At 55.8% G+C, this 20,051-nt stretch overlaps 1 protein-coding gene and 1 pseudogene across 4 annotated transcripts; one reads left to right on the forward strand and one right to left on the reverse strand.

Moving 5' to 3' along the window:
- Positions 1-9,706: 9,706 nt before the first annotated feature.
- On the forward strand, positions 9,707-15,091 carry LOC112899822 (cytokinin dehydrogenase 8-like). Of its 4 annotated transcripts, none has more exons than XM_025968433.1 (5): positions 9,707-10,758; positions 10,940-11,067; positions 11,228-11,497; positions 11,640-11,905; positions 14,149-14,784. In XM_025968433.1, exons 1-5 carry the CDS (start codon positions 10,182-10,184, stop codon positions 14,489-14,491), a joined length of 1,584 nt encoding a protein of 527 aa, XP_025824218.1. In that variant the 5' UTR covers positions 9,707-10,181; the 3' UTR covers positions 14,492-14,784. The 4 variants fall into 4 exon arrangements, with proteins under 4 accessions (XP_025824218.1, XP_025824219.1, XP_025824220.1 ...); XM_025968434.1 differs by lacking the exon at positions 14,149-14,784 and adding an exon at positions 12,950-14,139; XM_025968435.1 differs by lacking the exon at positions 14,149-14,784 and adding an exon at positions 14,893-15,091 and having other exon boundaries at positions 9,708-10,758.
- Positions 14,997-16,815, reverse strand: LOC112899825 (annotated as a pseudogene).
- Positions 16,816-20,051: the final 3,236 nt, after the last annotated feature.

Genomic DNA, 20,051 nt, shown 5'->3' on the forward strand with positions numbered 1-20,051 from the left:
TTTTGCTGGGAGGATCTGGTTCGCGTTCCGTCGGCACGTGTCAAAGCCCGAACCCGTGGCCCCCGGAATCTGGGCAGCTCGTCCGCCCGTCTCCCTGCATTCGCGCTAGGGCCGTTGCCCTGTCTGGAATCCGCATGCCGAGCCCGTTCCTGCCAATAAATTGGTCGCGAGCGCGCCGGCGGCTGAGGAGACGGCGAGGGGGATCGTCCCACCGTGTTCCGCCTCGTTCCGGGCGGTGGGCGGGTATTGATTGGATCACCGATCGACACCGGGGCCCGTACACCAACCGCCGGGCGGCGCGCGCGGCCGGGCGTTCCATTCCGTGCCATGCCCATGACCACCTTTTCCTTTTTCTTTTTTTCTGGAGGTTCGGTGCACGGCACCGCGTCGCGCGCCGGCCGGGCGGTCCCAGCTGGCGCGCCGGTGGCCGGTAAAGAATCATTAGTGCTACGAACAAGCTAAGCCTTCGCCCGTGGCTGGCAGGTTGCGTTGCGCCATGGATATATGTTTTTTCTTTTTTGAAACGAATGCGCCATGGATCGATGAATATATGGATAGGCTCCACAGGAGGAGGCCTGGCTTTTATGGCAGCGACCTGGCCGTTGGCGGCTGCAGATCTCAGGCGAGGCGAGGCCAACGTGTTAAACGTTGGTGCATGGCCCGTGACACATGGCGCGCGGCGCTGTCACGTGTCACCGGGATCCGGTCTTCTCCGCCTTTTTTTTCCCCTTATGGTCCGAGCCGGAACACGTCGTGTTTGTCCCAAACTCCCAGGGGTACTGTATGTCTCAAGTTTCTGCAGTGAGGTCACGCTGCTGCTGTCTGCCTCTCTCGGAGTTACAGATGCTCGAGCCGGAACGCAAAAATTCAAAATATATGCTCCTGCCTAATGTGCAGTAGCTGAGTGCCGGATTGACTTTCGCGCAGAATCTTCTTCAGCTCCGGCTGAAAGCGCTTGGACTACCTCTGTTTCTCCTCTTTTCCTCCGCCGGACGGGTCACCATGTGCAGGTAAGCAGGTTCTCTTTCTTTTTATTTGCTACTACTTCCTTTGCTCCCGGTTCCCACCCCCCCCCCCCCCCCACTAAAAAAAAAATCCGGTCCCTGCGATCTCATTCGGCGATCGTGTGAAACGTACGGGAGCATATTAAACTGCGGCGGGCCCCCACTCAACTCGCCGGAATTGCAATGCAGCGCTGGTGGTCACTAACCAAGCAGAGCAGCAGCAGTGCAGCACAAGGCACGACACTCGCCAGCGCAGTGACTGAAAGGTGCAGTAGACTACTGGCAGTAGCCCTGGCCCAGCATTGTTTCGGCCCGCCCCTTTTTTCCGGGTGGTCCCCTTCCCTCCCCCGCCTCCCCCTCCGAGGTGGGAGCCCGGGCCCACAAAAGCCCCGCTCCCCATCCCGAAATTGGCGAGACGGCCCATCAGCCCATCGCACGACTAAGCCGGCACGCGCGTGTGCGCAGCGTGCCGTTCCTTTCCGCGCATCCACCCACACACAGGTCGCTTCCAATTCGCGAGGCGCCGTCGCCACCCTCGGTGCCGCCGCGCACGCATCGACCCAAGAAGCGAAGAGCACGGCTCGCCGTCGGCCACGACGTTTCCATTCTCGTTCGACCCGCGCCGTCGTTCGCAGCACGCGTCAGATGACGATGATCCACGCGTGCCCGGAGGAGAGGAGGCCGCTGCAGCCGGCAATGTAGTTGCAGACTAGTCGCTAGTGGAGGCTGCATCAGCGATCAGCGTCGCCGCCCCTGTGCCACCAAGCCGGGCAGGGGCCGGACGGCGACTGGTCGATCCCCCCCGAGCGGGGTAGCCACGAGTCAGGTCGCCGGCGGCAGGCCGGAAGCACACTATACCTTACGCGCAAAGCAAAGCACAGCACTAGCCATAGGCCGTAGCCAATGCAACACCGAGCGAGAAAAGGAAAAAAAAAACAGAGAGAGGAAAATCGCTTTGGCACGTCGAGGCCCCCTGAGAGGCCGGCGGCAGATATTATACCAGGCGGCTCGCTGGCTTTATCCAGCCGGGACGAACCGGAGCGGTGAGGGAAGCGAGCCAAGACTGGAAAAGAGGGAGCAGGAGGGAGCCACGATCCGACGCCTAAAGCCGGCCAGGATCCGGCCGCTTTATTCGGTCCGGCCCACCGCCAAAAAGACGCAGAGCAACTCGACGGATGGAACCAACCAACTTGCCGCGGAATCTAACGGCTCTTCCGCTCGGATCCCTCCAAGAGTCAAAACCAACCCAAAAGCCGCGGGGCCGCCGCCTCCTCCGGCCTCCGAGCACGTCAGATTCCTTGGAGGAGGTTGGGCGCGGGTGCCACCGTGACAGAATCCACTCCGGGCGCGGAGATTCCAAGAGGCCACCCGGATACTATTCTCTTCCCCCGGCAGGCGGCAGTGGCGCTGGTGCTCCCGCAACTATGGATGGCCCTGGCCGGCCTTCCTCCCCGGCCCCGGCAACTTGCTCGCCGCCGCTGTCAAGTCCCCCCGGTGCTGTGCCCCCTGCAGCTACGGATGATGGTACGGGTGAGGTGAGGCCGGCAACCGGCATGGATCCGATCCGCCGAGGCGGGAGCTCTGCCGATTCCATATCTGCGTAAAGGAGGGCCGCGAGATCGATTCCGTTGCGGTGTTTATCCGTCAGGAGAGGGGGCGGTATCGCCGTGCTGTATTCTCTTCCTCCCCAACGAATAACAGAGAGCTCTTGCGCTTATCCGGGAAACCGAGGCTGATTCCCTGGAGCCCTAGGCGTTCGAGGCCAGTTGGTGCTCGTCGTGCAGGTCCGGAGAACAGAGACCACACGCCGCGGTGGATTCCAGGCGGCGATCATAGGCGCGTGGAGTCGCGAGATGCCTTTCTTTCCTGTGCGCCGTGGTGGGCGGCGCCCGAGCAATTTGGGCACTGCCGCGCGACCCCATTGGGCGGGCGGGACTGGCTGGCTTGGCAACTGGCATCGGCCTCGTCGCTCCCGGCCACCCCGGGCGCAAAGGAGCTCGAGCCCATGGCAGACATGCACGGAAGCAGGGCGGTACACAGGGAAGGAAAAGCCTAATCATGGCGCGGAGAAAGCGTAGGAGAATGATGGGAGGCACCAGGGGCATGTCCAGCGTAACATGAGGGAAGAGGGCACTTCGAAGCGGCTGGAATTGAAGATGTACTAGGATTCTTGCGCCCATCAACCATCCTGACACCTGACACGGGGCAAACATGATAAAAGTCAACAATTCAGGGTCACCGGGGTTCTAAGCAGCTCACCGTGTCCAGGTTCCCATTGCCAGGCAGCGATCGAGCACCTGGGTACACACATGCACAATTGAGAAATGGGCCAAAATACAAAAAAATAATATACTGGGACTAATGGGCCTTAGTAGGCTTCAATTTATCTGGCTGGAAACTCTGGGCTTCTTGTGTTTGAAACATCAAGGGGGGCAGCCTTTTTCTTGGTCCGGCTAGCATTCTCGCGAGTGGGCCAAGAGGGCCAACATGGCCATAGTTCTCTAGAAAACGAGGTGCAAGTTCCTTAGTAGCAAACTTAAAGCTCCCCGGTAGTTAGGAATTGCCGCCACGTTATCGAACCCCACTTCCGATCCAGAATGGACTTATCCATTGAATGTGATCCATAATTTGTTTAACTCTGGGTTCAAAAAGTTCCTTTTATTCTTAGAGTTGCAAGTGGCTAGTCTTGATCAGCTGAAGGCGTTTAGCCGCCGGTCTGTACTTGAAAGCGCTAACCTCCACTTGAAACTGCAGAAGAAATCTCTAGTTGAAAGTGACTAAAAGCTGGTGAGAGCTTGGAGCACTAGCTAGGTTGGAAAGGTGATCGTGAACTCACCGATTATATTGAAGCCCTCTAACAAATATAAAAGGGTTCTGTCGTCTGGCTGATTTATTGTACCTATCACACTGGATACTGGATATGTACTTGTCAGTTACAAAAAACTATTGGATACGGTGATGTCATCCCAGCCGCAGGTGACAATAGCATCAATATCACACTATCACTCTTCTCTATTTTCTGACATCCGAAATAAAGGATGTTGCAACCCTCTGTCCACATTGTAGGAGCTTCTTTAGACGACTTCTACGCATCCGCAAACGCTCGCAATTTGCAATTGCTTTTCGTTGGTAGCATCTTTTCTCCCTTGAGACACTTATCGTTTTCTCTTGACTTTATGCAACTTGTTGTTTCTTTTTCTCTAACCTGATATGTCCTGTCACTGTTCACAAATGAGAAAATTTGTATGACGGTCTTATACTAATATTCTTGGGCTAACATCATGGGTGAAGTATGAAAGCCTAGTTTTGTTGGAATTATAGGTCATTAGTTGGGCAATTATTGTTGGTCCCTGAATAAGGCAGAATTGGACTAGTGACCTAACGAGATCTGTCATCTGGATCGATTATACATTTTTTGTCTACCATCTAGATCATCCTACGCCACAACAATGGCGCGGATCAACATCAGGGTGACGATACACTACGCCATCGACCTTCCAGCATAGCATGAGCTCATCAGCATATACATACATATAACTTGTAGTGTGGACGCGAGAGACGACGCAGAGATGGGCCAATGCGGCGCCATGAACATGGGCGCCTTTGTCTTGCGCACCCCACTAAACTCGGCGGCTTCTACCAACTCGTGGGTCCAGAGTCCGCAGGCAGGGATGCCGGCCCAATCCCCGCGCCGAGATCGCGAGCCCCATGGGCGCATGTCTGCTTGCTGTGCTAGCGCCAGATCGAGGTTCATGGAATCCTGCGGGCGGTTGTCCAGCGGGCAAACAAGCGGCTAGCGAGGTGACAGCCTGCGACGACGATGCAACAACAGGTGCCATCCCCAGCGAACGCGGTATCGTCGTCAGCGAGGTCATTGACCTGGCTGGCTCTGATGGCCGCCGGCCTCGCTCTCCATGCATGCCAACCGGACCAAGAAATCTAGCAGCCATGCACCCTGCTGGCCACCAGCTTGCTTTGTACTGCATGTCACGTAAAACTAAGACAATGGCAGAGAGCTAGGACTGGCGCCGTACCAGTTCGGAGACATGCATGCTGTGTGGTGCGGCCGTGCGGGCAGATGTGAACGTCGAGTGAACGACCATGTAGGCGTAGGTGATCGAGACTGCCGCCGAGCGGTGGCTGCTGCCTGCGTATCCTCCTTGCATGTGACTACGTGAGATCCCGTGTCTAGATTTCCTCTGATCTCTTGGCGGATCTTGAGCGCACCGCACGGGCGGATGTGTCTGCCGTCCGGACTGGGGCGCCAGATCCGACGCGAAGGGGCTCGCTACGGTGCCCGCTCCGTGTGCCGTCGCTTCGCTTCAATTCGCCGCTCGTGCGTGCACGTACGGACCGGAGCAGCAGTCGTCGGTCGGCACTGTGCGGGGATATGATGTTGCGCGCCCGCCGCCCTGTGCAGCATGGCCTGATCGAGCCTGTTGATACGGTACGGTGCGAGGGGCCGAGACTTCACAGGCTGTGAGTACAGGTACAGCGCAGTGTGTGCGTGCCTACATCGTGCTCGTGGCTGCTGGCTAGACCGCTAGAGTGAGGGGAGCCATCAAAACAGCCAACTTGACGCACGCGCCGACCGCCGACTTGCCGAGGAGAGAGAGCTCCGCCGACCGCCGGGCGTTCATACCGGATCGCCGTCCGTGCGGGCGCGGGCCCACCGGAGTAGGTTGGTCATCTTGTCTTCAGCAATCAATCGAGGCAAGGACTCAAGGAAGACATGGAGAGAGCCAGAAAGAGGTGATGAGGGGGCCGTGCTCGCACCGCCAACTTGCAAGATCGCTCTGGGCTGAAGATTTGCCGTGTATCCAGCGTTTTGTTCGCGTCTGCGCGGGCAGCTACAGCTTGGGCAGGCACAGAAGCGAGAGCAGCGAATACGACGAGGACCAAGGCGTAGGGCAGCTACAGCCTACAGGCTATGCATACAAGTTGATCGCCTCTCTTGTAGTCTTGTCCGCTCAGAGACCTGGACTACCGTGGCCAGGATCTCCTTGGGTCCCATACCTCAAAAAATAAGTTCAGGATCCAGCTTTTTGGGGGCCATGTCCTGCCAAAAGGGTAAGCCACCGCTGCGGCTGTTCCTCGACAATGGCGGTTTATGCAGATCCTATGCTGATCACCGTACAAACTTTGAGCTGATGAGGATGCATTTTTGTAGTAGCATTTTTAATGCCTGTAGCTTGATGGAATAAGTCATTATTTTTCTAGTGGATAGGAACAAACTCATTGTGGCTACCTATGCCGCTCTGCAGGTCAGCTCAAGTGGACGAGATAGGACAATCGTACTAGTAAGTAGTCCCATAAAAAGAGCCCATAATAGTAAAAATTAAATATTTCAAAAAAATATATATCCAAGGTCCAAGAATCAACCCCTTGGAGCAAGAAGAAACGAATGGAATCATGGCCTTTCATCTATAAGACTGGGAGAATTTCTATTGGATCTTTCCTTATTTTTGAGTTTGGTGGATCGGAGAAGATGAAAGACAGAGAAAAACATGTGGATTAAGGGCTAGTGGCACATGACTGAGGTGCTAGCTTGTGGTGGAGACTCAAAAGGACCAGAGAAAATTGTAGTGACACCAGAACGACACGATGAATTCGATGGATCCCCATGACCACAATATTTACTGTCGAATATGCGAGAAGATTGCGTATCTTTGTATTTAAGGTAGTAGAAAGAGTTTGTAATAAGGCACGATGCAAAAAAAGAAGAAGAAAAACATGCGCCAAGAACGAGCATCCTGTGGCCACAGCACGAGGAGAGGGGAAATGGAAGTGGAGCATCGAGGTGTCGCTAGAGCTGTGTTTTTCCACGATGCTCACAAGCCCATGAAACAGCAACTTCGAGTTAAATTCTGTCCCGGTCGTTGCTTATTCTTGGCTCATGTCGTCTGCGAAGGATATTACAATACATGACTAAGGGGCATGCTGTGTGGTGTGCTACCATATTTCGTGTTGGGGTCACGTTGTTTTTTCTGTGTGCACACGAGCACGACGGCGGGGGAAGACACGAAAACGATAAACGGTCAAAGCTCGCCGTCACACGTCACGCCCAGGCCGGCGAGGTCGCGGTCCGGCGCTGGAGCTCATGAATGCCTGCTCGCACAGGAGCGGGTCCAATCACCGGGATCTCGTGGGATTCGGACGCTAGCTAGCTAGCTAGCGCCCCGCACGGCGCCAAGCAGCAGCGGCCGGCGTGTGAGCGTGTAAACCACGTGCGGATTTTGGACGCCTCACGTCGGCCCACCGGCGACGCCGGCCGCGAGCAGCAGCTAGCTAGCGTAGCCTACACCTAGCTAGCGATCGAGCTAGTACTAGAACGAATGGCCGTCCCGTGCGCTCGCCTTCGTTTCGACCACCACCGCGGGGTGCCACGGATACAGTACAGTACAACGGAACAGATTCGCACGCGACCACTTGTGCCTGGATCATCTCGCGCGCGCGCCGTCGTGATCCCGGTCTACCTGCTGGCAAGGCAAGGCGCGAGACGACACAGCACTTGGGGCTCTCGACCGTATCCGTTTCCGGCGCCGTGTGTATCCGATGCCTTGCTTGGGCACGGCAGCACGGGCCGCGCCGCATGCAACACGACGGTGCACGCGGCAGCGGGCGCGGTATGTATGCGAGCGCCGTACGAGACGAGACGTGCCCACGGATCGATCGCGAGGCTGGTCCGCTGGTGTCGCACCGGTCGGGGCGCTCGTATACGCTAGCCCCACGCGGCCAGGGCTAGCTAGCTGCTATCATGGCGCGCGGCGACTCCGAGCGCTCCAGGTCCAGGGACGAACCCCGCCCTCCGCCCTCGCTGGTAGCTGCCGAGGCGCGCGTGCGCCCCTGGCTGGTCACGGCACCACCTGCCGGGGCGATCGAGAAGCCAGCCGGCGCCCGGCGGCGGCGTCGAAGCGCACGGACGTGTTTGCGTAGTGCCCCACGTGGCCGCGGAGACCACCAGCCAGTTACGTTTGATCGGTGATCGCGAGCTCGTCCTCTCCGCGCTCGCAGTCCAACGCTGAAGATACTGGCACAGATCAGAATTCAGAAACATCGCATTCATCCCTCGATTGAGGTTCAAAATGTAGCACGCCGCGCGCCAATGCGCCATTAATGTCGCCAGCATCAGCGGCAGCGGCGACCGGAGATCCTCTCTCGACTCCGTTCGTCGCCGGGAAGATCATATGCACGCCCTGCTGCTACTTTCTCCGATCAGCATCGGCCCTTAAAAACACGCACTGTGAACTGTGGTAGTGGTAGCAGCAGCGCAGCAGCCAGGCAGCTCCACGACGAAGCGGAGCAGACGTCGCACGAGTGGTCTGCGCCGCGCACTTGACAGAGCCCCGGCGGGCCGAGGCGTCCGGGGAGTGGAGACAGGGAGATCCCAAGTGCATCCTCTTGGGAGGGCGGGGGCCAATCGGGCTGCCTGCCGTGGTGGCATGGTCGCGTGGAGCCAGCCACAAGGCTGAGGCAGTGAGGCGTCAGCCGAGCGGTGGTCAGCGCGTGGACGGCCGGAATCCGCACGACAGGCATTTGCAGCCACCTTTTCTTACACTGCACTGACCAAAGAGAGCTCATCCCATGAGCGCATTTACTAGAGCACCATGGTCTCTGGTATCCCTAGGTTACAACAGTAGGACCCAACTCCAAGAGTATTTTTTTTTTCAACTTCTTCTGTATTGGTGGCACATCGAGTGGCCAATGAATCCCTTTGGAAGGTAAAGGGACCGCAAAAATAAGGTCTTCTCGAATGGAGAGGGTGACATCACCGGAGAACGTGGAGGTGAGAGATGCTAAGGGCACCCGCAACAATATACACGAGCTGCACTCTATAGAACTGACGTGTACACTGCCAGCTCAACTTGAAGAGAGCACAAACAGCAACGACCTCCAACAGTTTATCTTTAGCACAACAAATATGGATCCCGCGTGATAAATTATTTTACTTCTATCCTTATCCGCGCGCCGCCTCTGGGCTCCGCCCCCATCGACTGCGCGGGCTGCCGCTCCGTCGTCGCCTCCTCCTCCTGCTGCGTCTGCTGCTGGCCACGCCACCCCGTGCTGCTCGGCGACCGCGTGCCTCCTCGCCTCATCTCGCCTGTGTTGGCAGCCACGCCCCGGTGCGGATCGAGCCGGCGTGCGCGCTTGCACTCCGCCGATGGCCGAGCTTCAGCCGGCGCCCACGCCGTAGACGAGATCTGGTAGGTGCCTCATCTCGCCTTAAAGATGGAGGTATGTGCTCTGGGAAAGAGACATAGAGAGAGAGAGCTGTATTAGAAGACGTTCAAGACTAGCGTTTATTTTCCTCGCTAGCGGGATGCTTAGGACTGTTTGCCGAGTAAAATAATGTTTCGGCTAGCGACTCGCTATCCGTTGGAGGTGGCCTAAGGCACCTCAACACAAAGTTTTGCTCACACTATAGGCTTGATCGTTTTTTTTTTCATTACCAAATTTTAGTTCGGTTCACTCATGACTCATGAGTCATCATGCCATAGACCAAACATCCCACTTGGAGGGTCGGCTTCGGCAGCTCAAACACTACTTGGGTCACCCTTGTCTGGTCCAGACTTCCCGCACCTCGTCGATCTCTGATTCTGTGCCATGAGCCAACTAGAGACTAGTCTGCGCAGAAATTAAGGACACGGGCCCACACATTTCAACCACTTGTTAATGCCACTACAAACAGCGTTCTTCACTGATTGCATGGCGATCACCCAAGATCGAGGGACACGTTTCGTGTTTATCCCTTGATCACCAAAACTCAGCAGGCAGGCGCGGGCCCGCGTGGATCCGTGCCCCGACCCCGGTTTCGATTAGATCCTCGGGGCCCGGCCGGGGCAGCGGCGAGCCGACGATGCCACCGGCTATATATAAACGCGCACCCCTGAATCCCTCTGCGAGCTTCATGCCTCAGCCCTGTCACTCCTCCTATCTCCGGCGCCTCTCGCTGCCTCTCCCTTCCTGTTCCATCCGTCCACAGTTCTTGTGGGAACCCAGGGATCGACCTGACGGAGACGTCGCAAGGCGTCAATCGCCGATCAGGACAGCACGGCGCCCTATTCTTCTTCGCTCTCGTCTCGGCGCCGAGCACCGGCGCTAAATGCACTTGCTCCCGTGAGCTGAGCTCTCCCGGCTTGCTGCGAGGTATCGATCGAGCAAGAAGCTAGCTGAGCCATGGCGCTCAAGGCGGTGTACCTGTACGCCGCCATCGTGGCGCTGCTGCTCTGCTCCTCCGCGAACTTCATCCAGAGCCCGAGCGACGTGTTCGGCCCCGTGGCGCTCTTGGAGCCCACGCCGTCGGCGGCGCGCGACTTCGGCGCCGTGGTCTCCGAGGCGCCCGTCGCGGTGATGCGGCCCGGGTCCGCAGCCGACATCGCGCGGCTCCTGGGCGCGCTGTCCTCGGCGGGGCCGGGCAGCCGGGCGAGGGCGGCGGCGGCCGCCGTGGCGGCGCGCGGCGCGGGGCACTCGCTCCACGGCCAGGCGCAGGCGCGCGGCGGCATTGTGGTGGAGACGCGCGCCCTCCCGCGCGCCGTGCAGGTGGCGGACGGCGGCGCGTACGCCGACGTGGGCGCCGGCGCGCTGTGGGTGGAGGTCCTGGAGGAGTGCCTCAGGGCCGGGCTCGCGCCGCGGTCGTGGACGGACTACCTGTACCTCACCGTGGGCGGGACGCTGTCCAACGGCGGCATCAGCGGGCAGGCGTTCAAGCACGGCCCGCAGATCAGCAACGTCCTGGAGCTCGAGGTCGTCACAGGTACGCCGCGCCCGTAAGCACGGCCCCGCTACGCGCGCGCATGCAGCTTCTGCCAATTTCCTTCGCTCCCTTTTGTTTGGTGGAAGAAGAAGACGAAGAAGAAAGCAAGGATACGGGTGATCAGTGAGCTTTGTTTCTTTCCGTTTGTTTCTGAGTTGTTTGCCCCTCCCGTCGGTTGCAGGCACAGGCGAGGTGGTGACATGCTCACCCACCCGGAGCCCGGAGCTTTTCTTCGCCGTCCTTGGCGGCCTCGGCCAGTTCGGTATCATAACCAGGGCAAGGATTCCGCTCCAAGTTGCTCCTCCCAAGGTATACAAGCACACCATCCCTCTAGTCTAGAAATAGAAATCTGTAAAGCTTCTCCACCGATCTTCTCCATCCACACGTACGCCTTTCGTAGATCTTAAGCAGCTCTGGTCGATAATTTTCTATGGTTGCGGTCCTGATCGATCGATCGATGGATCATTAGGTGAGATGGGTGAGGGCCTTCTACGACAGCTTCGAGAGCTTCACCCGGGACCAGGAGCTCCTGGTGTCAATGCCGGAGCTGGTGGACTACGTGGAGGGGTTCATGGTCCTGAACGAGCACTCCCTCCTCAGCTCCTCCGTCGCCTTCCCCGTCGAGGTCAACTTCGCCCCGGACTTCGGCTCCGACGGCGGCGGAGGAGGAAAGAAGGTCTACTACTGCCTCGAGTTCGCTGTGCACGACTTCCGGCAGCAGGACTCCGCCGCCGACCATGTCAGTCTCCTTCTCCCGGCAGCTACCACCCAGCACGCCATGTTAACATCTTTCACCAGTAACCGTGAGAAGGACCACCTGTCGATTACTGAACACTGAACTGGCCGGCCTTGTGGCTCTCGGAATTTTTCTGACTCTTCAGGTCGTGGAGCTGGTCTCCGGGAAGCTGAGCTTTCTGAGGCCCCACGCGTACAGCGTGGAGGTGGCCTACTTCGACTTCCTCAACAGGGTGAGGATGGAGGAGGAGAGCCTCAGGAGCCGGGGCCTCTGGGACGTCCCGCACCCCTGGCTCAACGTGTTCGTGCCCAGGCACGGCGCCGCGCGGTTCAAGGACCTGCTCATGGACACCGTCATCACGCGGGGGGACTTCGAGGGGGCCGTCCTCGTCTACCCGCTCCTCACTGACAGGTGCGGCCCATATCCACTCAAGAAAATCCCGGCTAGTTCCATGCTAAATTAAGCATGCTTATAAGATAGCTTAGCCGTTCGAAAAACATGCTAGCTTAGCCATGAATAAAAGTTGCTCGTACTTGCAAAGAGGATTCACTAACAATTTAACAAACTGATGGCCACGAGGGTAGATATAAAGGGGTCCCTTTCACAATATTAGTTCGCAAGATTTGGCTGCACAAAAAAAATCGTTTGGATGAGGTGGCGTGATCGCCCTTTCACCCGCAGGGAATCTCAAAGTATTCCAAAAAATAAAAAAAAACAAAGCGCATGCCTTTTTCTGGGTGATTTGTATACGGGACAGATTGCACATCAAGTGCAGTCTAGTAGCCTGAGGCTTTTGGCTTAGCTTAGTGTACGTTCGTTTCTTAGGGTCTAAAGTTTAGACCCGTCATATCAAAGAGAATCTTATCATTTAGAAGTATTAAATAAAGTCTAATTATAAAACTAATTGCAAAACTCTAGGGCTAATTCGTGAGACGAATCTAATGACGTATATTAGACCATGATTAGCGGATGATTACTGTAGCATCTCTGTGACAAATTATAGATTAATTAGGCTCATTAAATTTGTCTCGCGAATTAGCATCCATCTGTGCAAAATTTTTTATAATTAGACTTTATTTAATACTTCTAAATGACAAGATTCTCTTTGATGCGACGGGTCTAAAGTTTATAGGTAGGAAACGAACGCACCCCTAGCTTAGCTTTTCTTTTCCCTCGTCTTGATGCTTGGCCCGTTGTTATCGTCCCAGAAATGGGTTGCCAACCCTAGGCGCAGCATGTTGGCCCAATTGTGACAACGCCATGGCATCTCTCCCTCAGTCACAGGGGCCAGGGGCCCTGCTAGCCGTCACCTCATGCCCCTCCTTTCTCAGCAGCCATCAACAACTCACCGTCGTGCACCTTTGCATCGCCTGGGTCACGCTACGCTGCTGCGTCTTCAGTCAATCAGGCACAGTAAAAACTATAGTTTTTTTCCTTCCCTCCTGCAACCGCAAGGCTGCGGGAGCTGCAGGCCTGTGGTGTAGTGCAGCCCGCGAGGCGTCTTGGCCTTGCCTGTCTACAGACTACAGGAGTCGGCGGCTCTCCACAGGGCCACAGCTATCTTTTTTTTTGAACAAATCTCCACAGCTATCTTGTCTATATACGGTCAGGGGGGCACGGCCAGCAGGGAGATGGAGATTCCGCGAGCTGAGCGGACGTGCCTTTCGCAAGTTGCAGCGCTCGCTTGCCGCAGCTGGTGTGGTGTAAACAGTGTGAGCAGTTGAGCACTGAGCGCACAGCAGTACCCTTTTATTCAAAAAAGAAAAAAAACAGTGTTACCAGTCGCTTAGGCTATGGGCTTGTTCTGAACTGCGCAGCAAGTCACGACTCGCGTGGGTATTCAGTGCAGTGCAGTCTCCGCAAATAGCAGCGACAGTGCCCGGTATGGCGCATTGGTGGCCCTGGCACCCTGGAGTAGGCCTCTTCCTCCTTCCCCGGTCATAAGGTCATGGTTCATTTGGTCAAGCCCTACCTGACTGACTATGCCCTCTCATACACCCTAATCTTAAAATGCTACTCTACTCCTCAGCGTACTGCGCAGAAGAGCTACTGGGGTACTGTAGCTTAGAGGAGTACTGTAGTATACACGGTGTTGTTTCTTTTAGTTTCTGAAATCATAGTTCTTTCAACTTTTTTTTCTTGTACAGAGCATGTGTTTAAGGACTCTGAACATACCTGCTCGTGAGGTTCCGAACTCGGGATTAGCAGACCAGCGCCAAGGGTTGTCATGTCCGCAGGCTCTGCTGCCGCTCTGCTCCCGGCAGAGGATGCTTGCACGGGCGGCCAACCTTTCTGCTGGTCAAATAGATTCTCTGCTCTATTTCTTTAGTAAAAGAAAATCTGAAGATTCCGCACTCAAAGACTTTCAGAGCTGCCATGATCCAGGCTCTGAAAAATTGTTCTTCCTTTCCCGGACACCGAATTTACATCCTGCCAGGCTCCACCCTGTCACCCTGTCACCGTGCCACGGCCTCCTCCTTGCCATTTTAGGAAGGAGTCCCAGGGCGCCTCCAACGTCTAGAAACATATTAACACCGACCCTGCCTGATCCCTGAACGTCTTTGATGGCTCTGATTCTCGCCATATGCCAGGTCGTGGCACGGTGATGTGATGCTCCGGACTGACCATTCGGGTTCGCTGCTGCGGCGTTTCAGGTGGGACGGCAACACGTCGGCGGTGGTGCCGGCGGCGCCGGACGGCGTGGCGTACGTCTTCAGCGTGCTGCGGTCGACGGACCCGGCGCGGTGCGGAGGCGCCTGCGTCGACGGGATCCTGGAGGAGCACCGCCGGGTGGCCGACGAGGCCTGCCGCCGCCTCGGCGCCAAGCAGTACCTGACCCGGCAGCGGTCGCGGGCGCACTGGCGCGACCACTTCGGGGCGGGCTGGGACCGATTCGTGGCCCGCAAGGCCCGCTTCGACCCCATGCACGTGCTTGGGCCGGGCCAGGGGATCTTCCCCAGGACGGACTCCACCGCCGCGAGCTTGTCGTCGATGTGAATGTGACCGACGGTGTTGGTGGCGGGGTCCACTCACTCACGTAGTTGGCTGAGGACGACATAGAGTGATGAGTAGTTGATGCTAGTTCAGATGAGATTATTCACTCAGGTTGCTAGGTACTTTGTTGGCAGAGGCTCAAGGGAGAGTATTTATTCCTTCTTCTTTTTTACTGTTTAGAGTATTTGTGGATCGTGGCCTCGCAAAAGGAGTTGTTGAGCGAGGGGGAAAGAATTCTTCGTCTAGTCTTTTCTATTTTTATTTTTATCGTGAGATTGTCCATCGTTTTTACTTCATGACAGGGCCTAGTGTTCTGTGCGAAATAGATAAAATGAATCAATTTGAGGACTAATTTCCCCAAGAAAAACATTGAGGACTAAATACTTTGTCTTAAATAAGTTTAGGATCCAGTGCAAAACAAGGGCCTTTGTGGAGAAACAAAAGGGCGCAAGAAGATTGTGATTGCAGAGGGAGGAACGGGAACAAATGTGCCGGGCCCAAGTAAATCTTTCAAAAACTAGGCCCAAACAGGCCCCTTTTCTATTTAAGGAATCGCCTCATGGTTTGTTCATGTTGTTGGCAAGAAATCTCTACTGCTAAAGTAAATGTGATCATGTACCATAATCAGAGATACTGATTTTATACAAGGAAGCTTGGAAACAGGCTGAATCGATTTCATTCAATCAAGAAGCCAAGAACTTAGTTGCAGAAATCGACTGATTTACGAACGCAAACCTAATCTGGATTCAAGCTGCAAAGTGGATCAGCTTCTCCAGGTTCGTATACGATGATCCCCCGTTCTCCAACGCAGCTTTTGCCTTGGCCTTCAGCTCCTGAGCCTTGCTCCTCCTATCCTCCCCGTCGGCTCCTCCGTCCATCAGCTTGTTCAGGGCCCTCTTCACCTGCTCTGCTCCCACCTCCGCCTCCGCCTCGTCACCGACACCGTTCAGCAGGCTCTTTGTGGGCTTTGTCACGCCGACACCCAGCACGTCAACGATCAGCTTCTCGTTCAGGAACTGCTCGGCGAAGAACGGCCAGGTGGCCATGGGCACGCCCGCGGCCACGCTCTCCAGCGTCGAGCCCCAGCCGCAGTGTGTCAGAAATCCACCGACGGCCTGGTGCTCCAGGATGGGAACATGCGGCGCCCACCCGCGAACTGCGAGGCACTGGCTCCCCGGGAGGCCGTCGGCGTCGGTGCTGTGCTGTAGCCACTCGTTGACGTCGCCGGGCAGCGAGTCGGCGCCCTTGATGACCCAGAGCACATGCCATGGGCACGAGACGAGGGCCAGCCCGAGCTGCATCAGCTGCGCCGGTGGCATGCGCCCGGTGCTGCCGAAGCTGACGTAGAGCACGGACTTGGCTTTCTTGGCGTCCAGCCACGCCATGCATCGCCTGGCGTCATCGGATTCAGCCCGCGAGTCGAGGAAGCCAGGTGCGCCGCAAAGCGAGACCGGGCCGACGGCGAACACGGCCTTGCCCGTGGCCGCCGCGAGGCTCGCGGCCGAGTCGTGCTCCAGCTCTTCGAAGCTGTTCACGACGATGCCATCCACGGCCATCTCGAACTGCCGGAACTCAAGGAAAATGTCATCGTTGACATTACGGGAGGGCTGGAACCGCACCGGCAGCTGCCTCCGCGCGAACTTGCACTCAAAAGGCGGCAGGACTGGAAGGTCGAAGGGCTCGTCCGGTGACGCCACGGCTTCTTGCGGCCTGTGCGTGGACAGGTACTCACTGCACAGCAAGGCGAACGCACCGAACCCATGGAAGATGAGACAAGGCGCACCGAGTTCATGCGCCACGCCGTGCGCCCAGTTGCATATCCCGGCGACGATGGCGTTCGGCCGGTGCGGCGCCACGAGGCATCGGCAGTGCTCCGCCACGGCCACGCCGAACAGCGTGGCGGCGTCGAAGAATCTCGGCACGAGGTCAGCCGATGGGACGTGGTCGAGCCTCTCGCAGCCATCTGGGAGGCCAGCCTCCGCAGCCGGGAACGGGATCGCGGTGACCGTGATGCCCGCCGAGGAGCCTTGCCCGGCGCGTTCCACGCGGCCCTGGACGAGCTGCGCGCTGGCGGGCGTGGTGATGACGGTGACCGGCGCGCCGTGCGCGGCGAGGAGGCAGGCGACGTCGACGTCGACGATGGGATTATGTGGCTGGTGCCTGGCCATGGGATGACCACGAAGTGAGGCTTCGGGCATTGAGTGACCTCCATTTCCTATTCCTGACGATTAGCCAATTGCCCAAGACTGCAAGAACTTTGTAGAGTTGTTGCGGCTTGTTGGAACCTGAAAGGATTCGTAAGCTGTTTGTTTCTAATCTAATAGCAGAATACACAGTAATGTACCTAGCTAGGTCATCTATCTCAACGATTTCAGCAAGGCGCATGCTGGTTTTGTCAATGTAGTACCTTTTATTTCTTCACACTGTTTATGCCACACTAAATGTTATTGTGCTCCAACCATGTATATGCAAGATGGTCAAGTCAATATTTTTCATAAAATGCAAGAACTTGGTACAGTTAACTTGGCTTGTTTTAAGAATGAGATTTGTAACACCCTAATTTTTGCAAAGTACAAAAATAATTCGAATGGCATGATAGGTTAAAGGGTTACATGAATTTTGATAAGCAATTTTCTTAAGGTATAAAAATAAATATAGGAAAATATATATGTCATGTGCATTCATGCTCTTTGCATTGCTTTATTGGTTGTAGTTTATTTGGATTAAATTTGAGTTCAAATTTCAGTTCAAATTCAAAAGCCCTTTTGATTTTGTTTGATCTTCTCTCTTTTCCCTCTCCTTTTCCCCCCTTGGGCCCAGCCCAGCCCGGCTGGCCACCCCTCTCTCCTCCCTCCTCCTCTTTCTTTCCTCTGCAGCCCGGCCCGCAGTCCCCTCTCCTTCTCCCTCTCTCCCCTCGCGAAGCCCGGCCTTTTTCCCTTTTCTCTCTTCCCTCCGCTCGGTCCGGTCCACCCCGTGCGGCCCAAGGCCCGCGCTCCTTCCCTCCCTCCTTTCCCCGTGCGCTCCCTCTCTTCTCTGGGCCGCAGCTCGCCCGACGGCCCAGCCCCGCGCGCGCGTTCCGCTCCCCCTCCTCTCTCTCCCTGGCGCTGACAGGGGGCCCCACCTGTCAGGCCTTCCTCCTTCCCCGCGCTCGAGCCGGACCCGAGCTCGAGTCCGAGCTCGGTCCGCCCCTCCGCGCCGTCCCCGCCTCGGGCCCGCACGCCCAGGCGCTCCTCGGCCCCCCTATTTAAGCGCTGCCAACCCCCGGGCCCCTAAACCCTAGCCGCTCCGCCGCCGCGCGCCCAAACCCTAGCCGCCGCCGCCGCTGTGCCGCCCTCGCCTCGGGTCGCCGCCGCCCCGTCGATCCGCTGCCGCCCGCCGTCTTTTGACCGCCCCCGAAGCACCGCGTGGTGGTGAGGTTCACCGGCCGCTCTTCCTCTCCCCCTCCCCGGCTTCCCCGCGTCCGCCCGGCTCCGCCGCCCGATCCGCGCCGCCTCTCGCCGCCGGTAGCCGCCTCCGGCCGTCGCCTTCCCTTCTTTACCCCCTAAACGGATTCCCCGTGTATCCCTCTTCCTATCCGTCCAAATCCCGCGCAAAACCGAGGCCGGCAACGCGATATCGCGTTTTCCGGCGAAGTCCGGCCGAGCGCCACCGCTCGGGTCGCCGGCGACGAGTCCCGCCGCCACCCCGTTGTTCCCCTCGCGCCTCCACCGTCCGATCTTGATCCGCCGGCCCATAACCGAACCAGCCGCGAGTCAATCAGATCGCGTACCGGTCAACCCGCGCCCCTTTTGCAAAAGAGCCCTTAAGTTTCCCCGAAATCAACCCGCCGTCCTGCCCAATTCAAAAGTATTCACGTTTTGGTCCAAATTCTTATGTTTAGACCCCTGGGGATTTTCAAAATCAAACCCGCCGTCCATTACCCTCAGTTTTGCGTGCTAGCCCCTCTGTCTAGGGTTTATTTACGATCTAGCCCCTGGTTTCTCTGTTTTAGGTCCTTTTTGATCTAAATCTTCGCAGATAAGCCCCTGGAACCCCGTTTTAGCCCTAACTTCTCCGTTTTAACTCCGATTTCATCGATTCTTGCGCTCACGCGATCCTTACGACTTGTACAATGTTTTTAACATATTATTTTGTTCTGTTTTCAATGATTGGTGTACTGTTCTTATTTTATTTTGTTTGCTTGTTTGTATGTGCTTGTGTGCGACGTTAGACGGTGCGCAGTTCAAGGATCCGCAGGGACAAGACTTTGAAGAATTTCCTGAGCAGCAGCAGTTTGCCAACGAAGGCAAGTGGTCCTTGATCATGTTTTCAGTCCTATTAATATCACAATTACACCTTTACTTTTATGCATGCATGTGTCTAGAATATGATGGGACCCAATTAAGGATATGACTAGACTTTATTCAACTTCCTTGCTTAAGCCTGGGTTGTTTTATTTATGTTATAGCTACGCTAGTTGCCTAATAATAGTTTCTGGATGTTTGGAAATCATGTTGCTTCCTATATCCCTCATGTCCTTTGGAATATTGTTATGGCAATCAAACAAGCTTATCGAATGAATTGGAACATGGAGAACCACCCAGGAAAACAGTACAACCACAGTACTATATGGCTCTGGTCTTGGCTAATTAATTAGAAACTTTGGCTTATGATGATCTTACCGCAAGGGCAAGAGGGGTTGCATCGTCGGGGTATAGCTCGGTTCTCTTGAGGGTGTGATATGATCCTGGGTAAGGCGTCCACCTCATTAGGAGGAGTTATGACCGCTTTGACTTGAAACCTTAGCGGATTGTCATAAGTTAGGGAATCTTTGTAAAGGCCTCGTAGTGAATCCCCGCCACTCACCTCGGAAGTGTTTAAGGGCCTTGCAAACCCGGGCATAAAGGGAAACACGAGCTGTGGGTAAAGTGTACAACCTCTGCAGAGTGAAAACTGATATATCAGCCGTGCTCACGGTTACGAGCGGCTTGGACCCTCACATGCTAATTGAACTTGAAGATGATTTAAGCTGTTGTTCATTGTGGTTGATGTTGTTTATTTACTCAGTTTTTATATAAGGGTTGGTATAAACTTAAACTTAGTTAATGCTTGCTAAATAAAACTTGACCAACTAATATGCTTATCGCAGTCAAACCGTGTCAGCTTATCCTTGATTTGGCCTTGCATGTCATATAATTTACTCCACTTGCTGAGTACCAACCATAAGTGTACTCACGCTTGCTTTATTAAAACCAATGCTGCTCAGAACAAGACAACTTTCCGGAGTTTCCCGAGGATATTGGAGATTTCTAGGCGAGTGTCTCCCAGTCAACTGCCTGTGAAGTTGAAGTCCGCTGCTATTTATCGACATTTATTTATTCGCTTAGGGTTAAGACTGTCGGTCATGTAATAAAGTACTACTATACCCTTATTCGTTAATGCATTGTTCGGATATTCGCTTGTGACGTCTACTGTATGTGCGGAACTTGATCCTGGCGCACATATGGGATGCATTCGGTTACCTTTTCTAAACCGGGTGTGACAGAAGTGGTATCAGAGCCGTGTTGACTGTAGGACGTTAGCC

This window comes from Panicum hallii, chromosome 7 (assembly GCF_002211085.1).
Source record: "Panicum hallii strain FIL2 chromosome 7, PHallii_v3.1, whole genome shotgun sequence".
NCBI lineage: Eukaryota > Viridiplantae > Streptophyta > Magnoliopsida > Poales > Poaceae > Panicum > Panicum hallii.

Coding starts and splice junctions, on each gene's coding strand:
- LOC112899822 (XM_025968433.1), top strand. CDS start 10,182: ATGGCGCTCAAGGCGGTGTACCTGTACGCCGCCATCGTGGCGCTGCTG. Junction 11,498..11,639: donor AGGACTCCGCCGCCGACCAT/GTCAGTCTCCTT, acceptor CTGACTCTTCAG/GTCGTGGAGCTGGTCTCCGG. Junction 11,906..14,148: donor TACCCGCTCCTCACTGACAG/GTGCGGCCCATA, acceptor GCGGCGTTTCAG/GTGGGACGGCAACACGTCGG.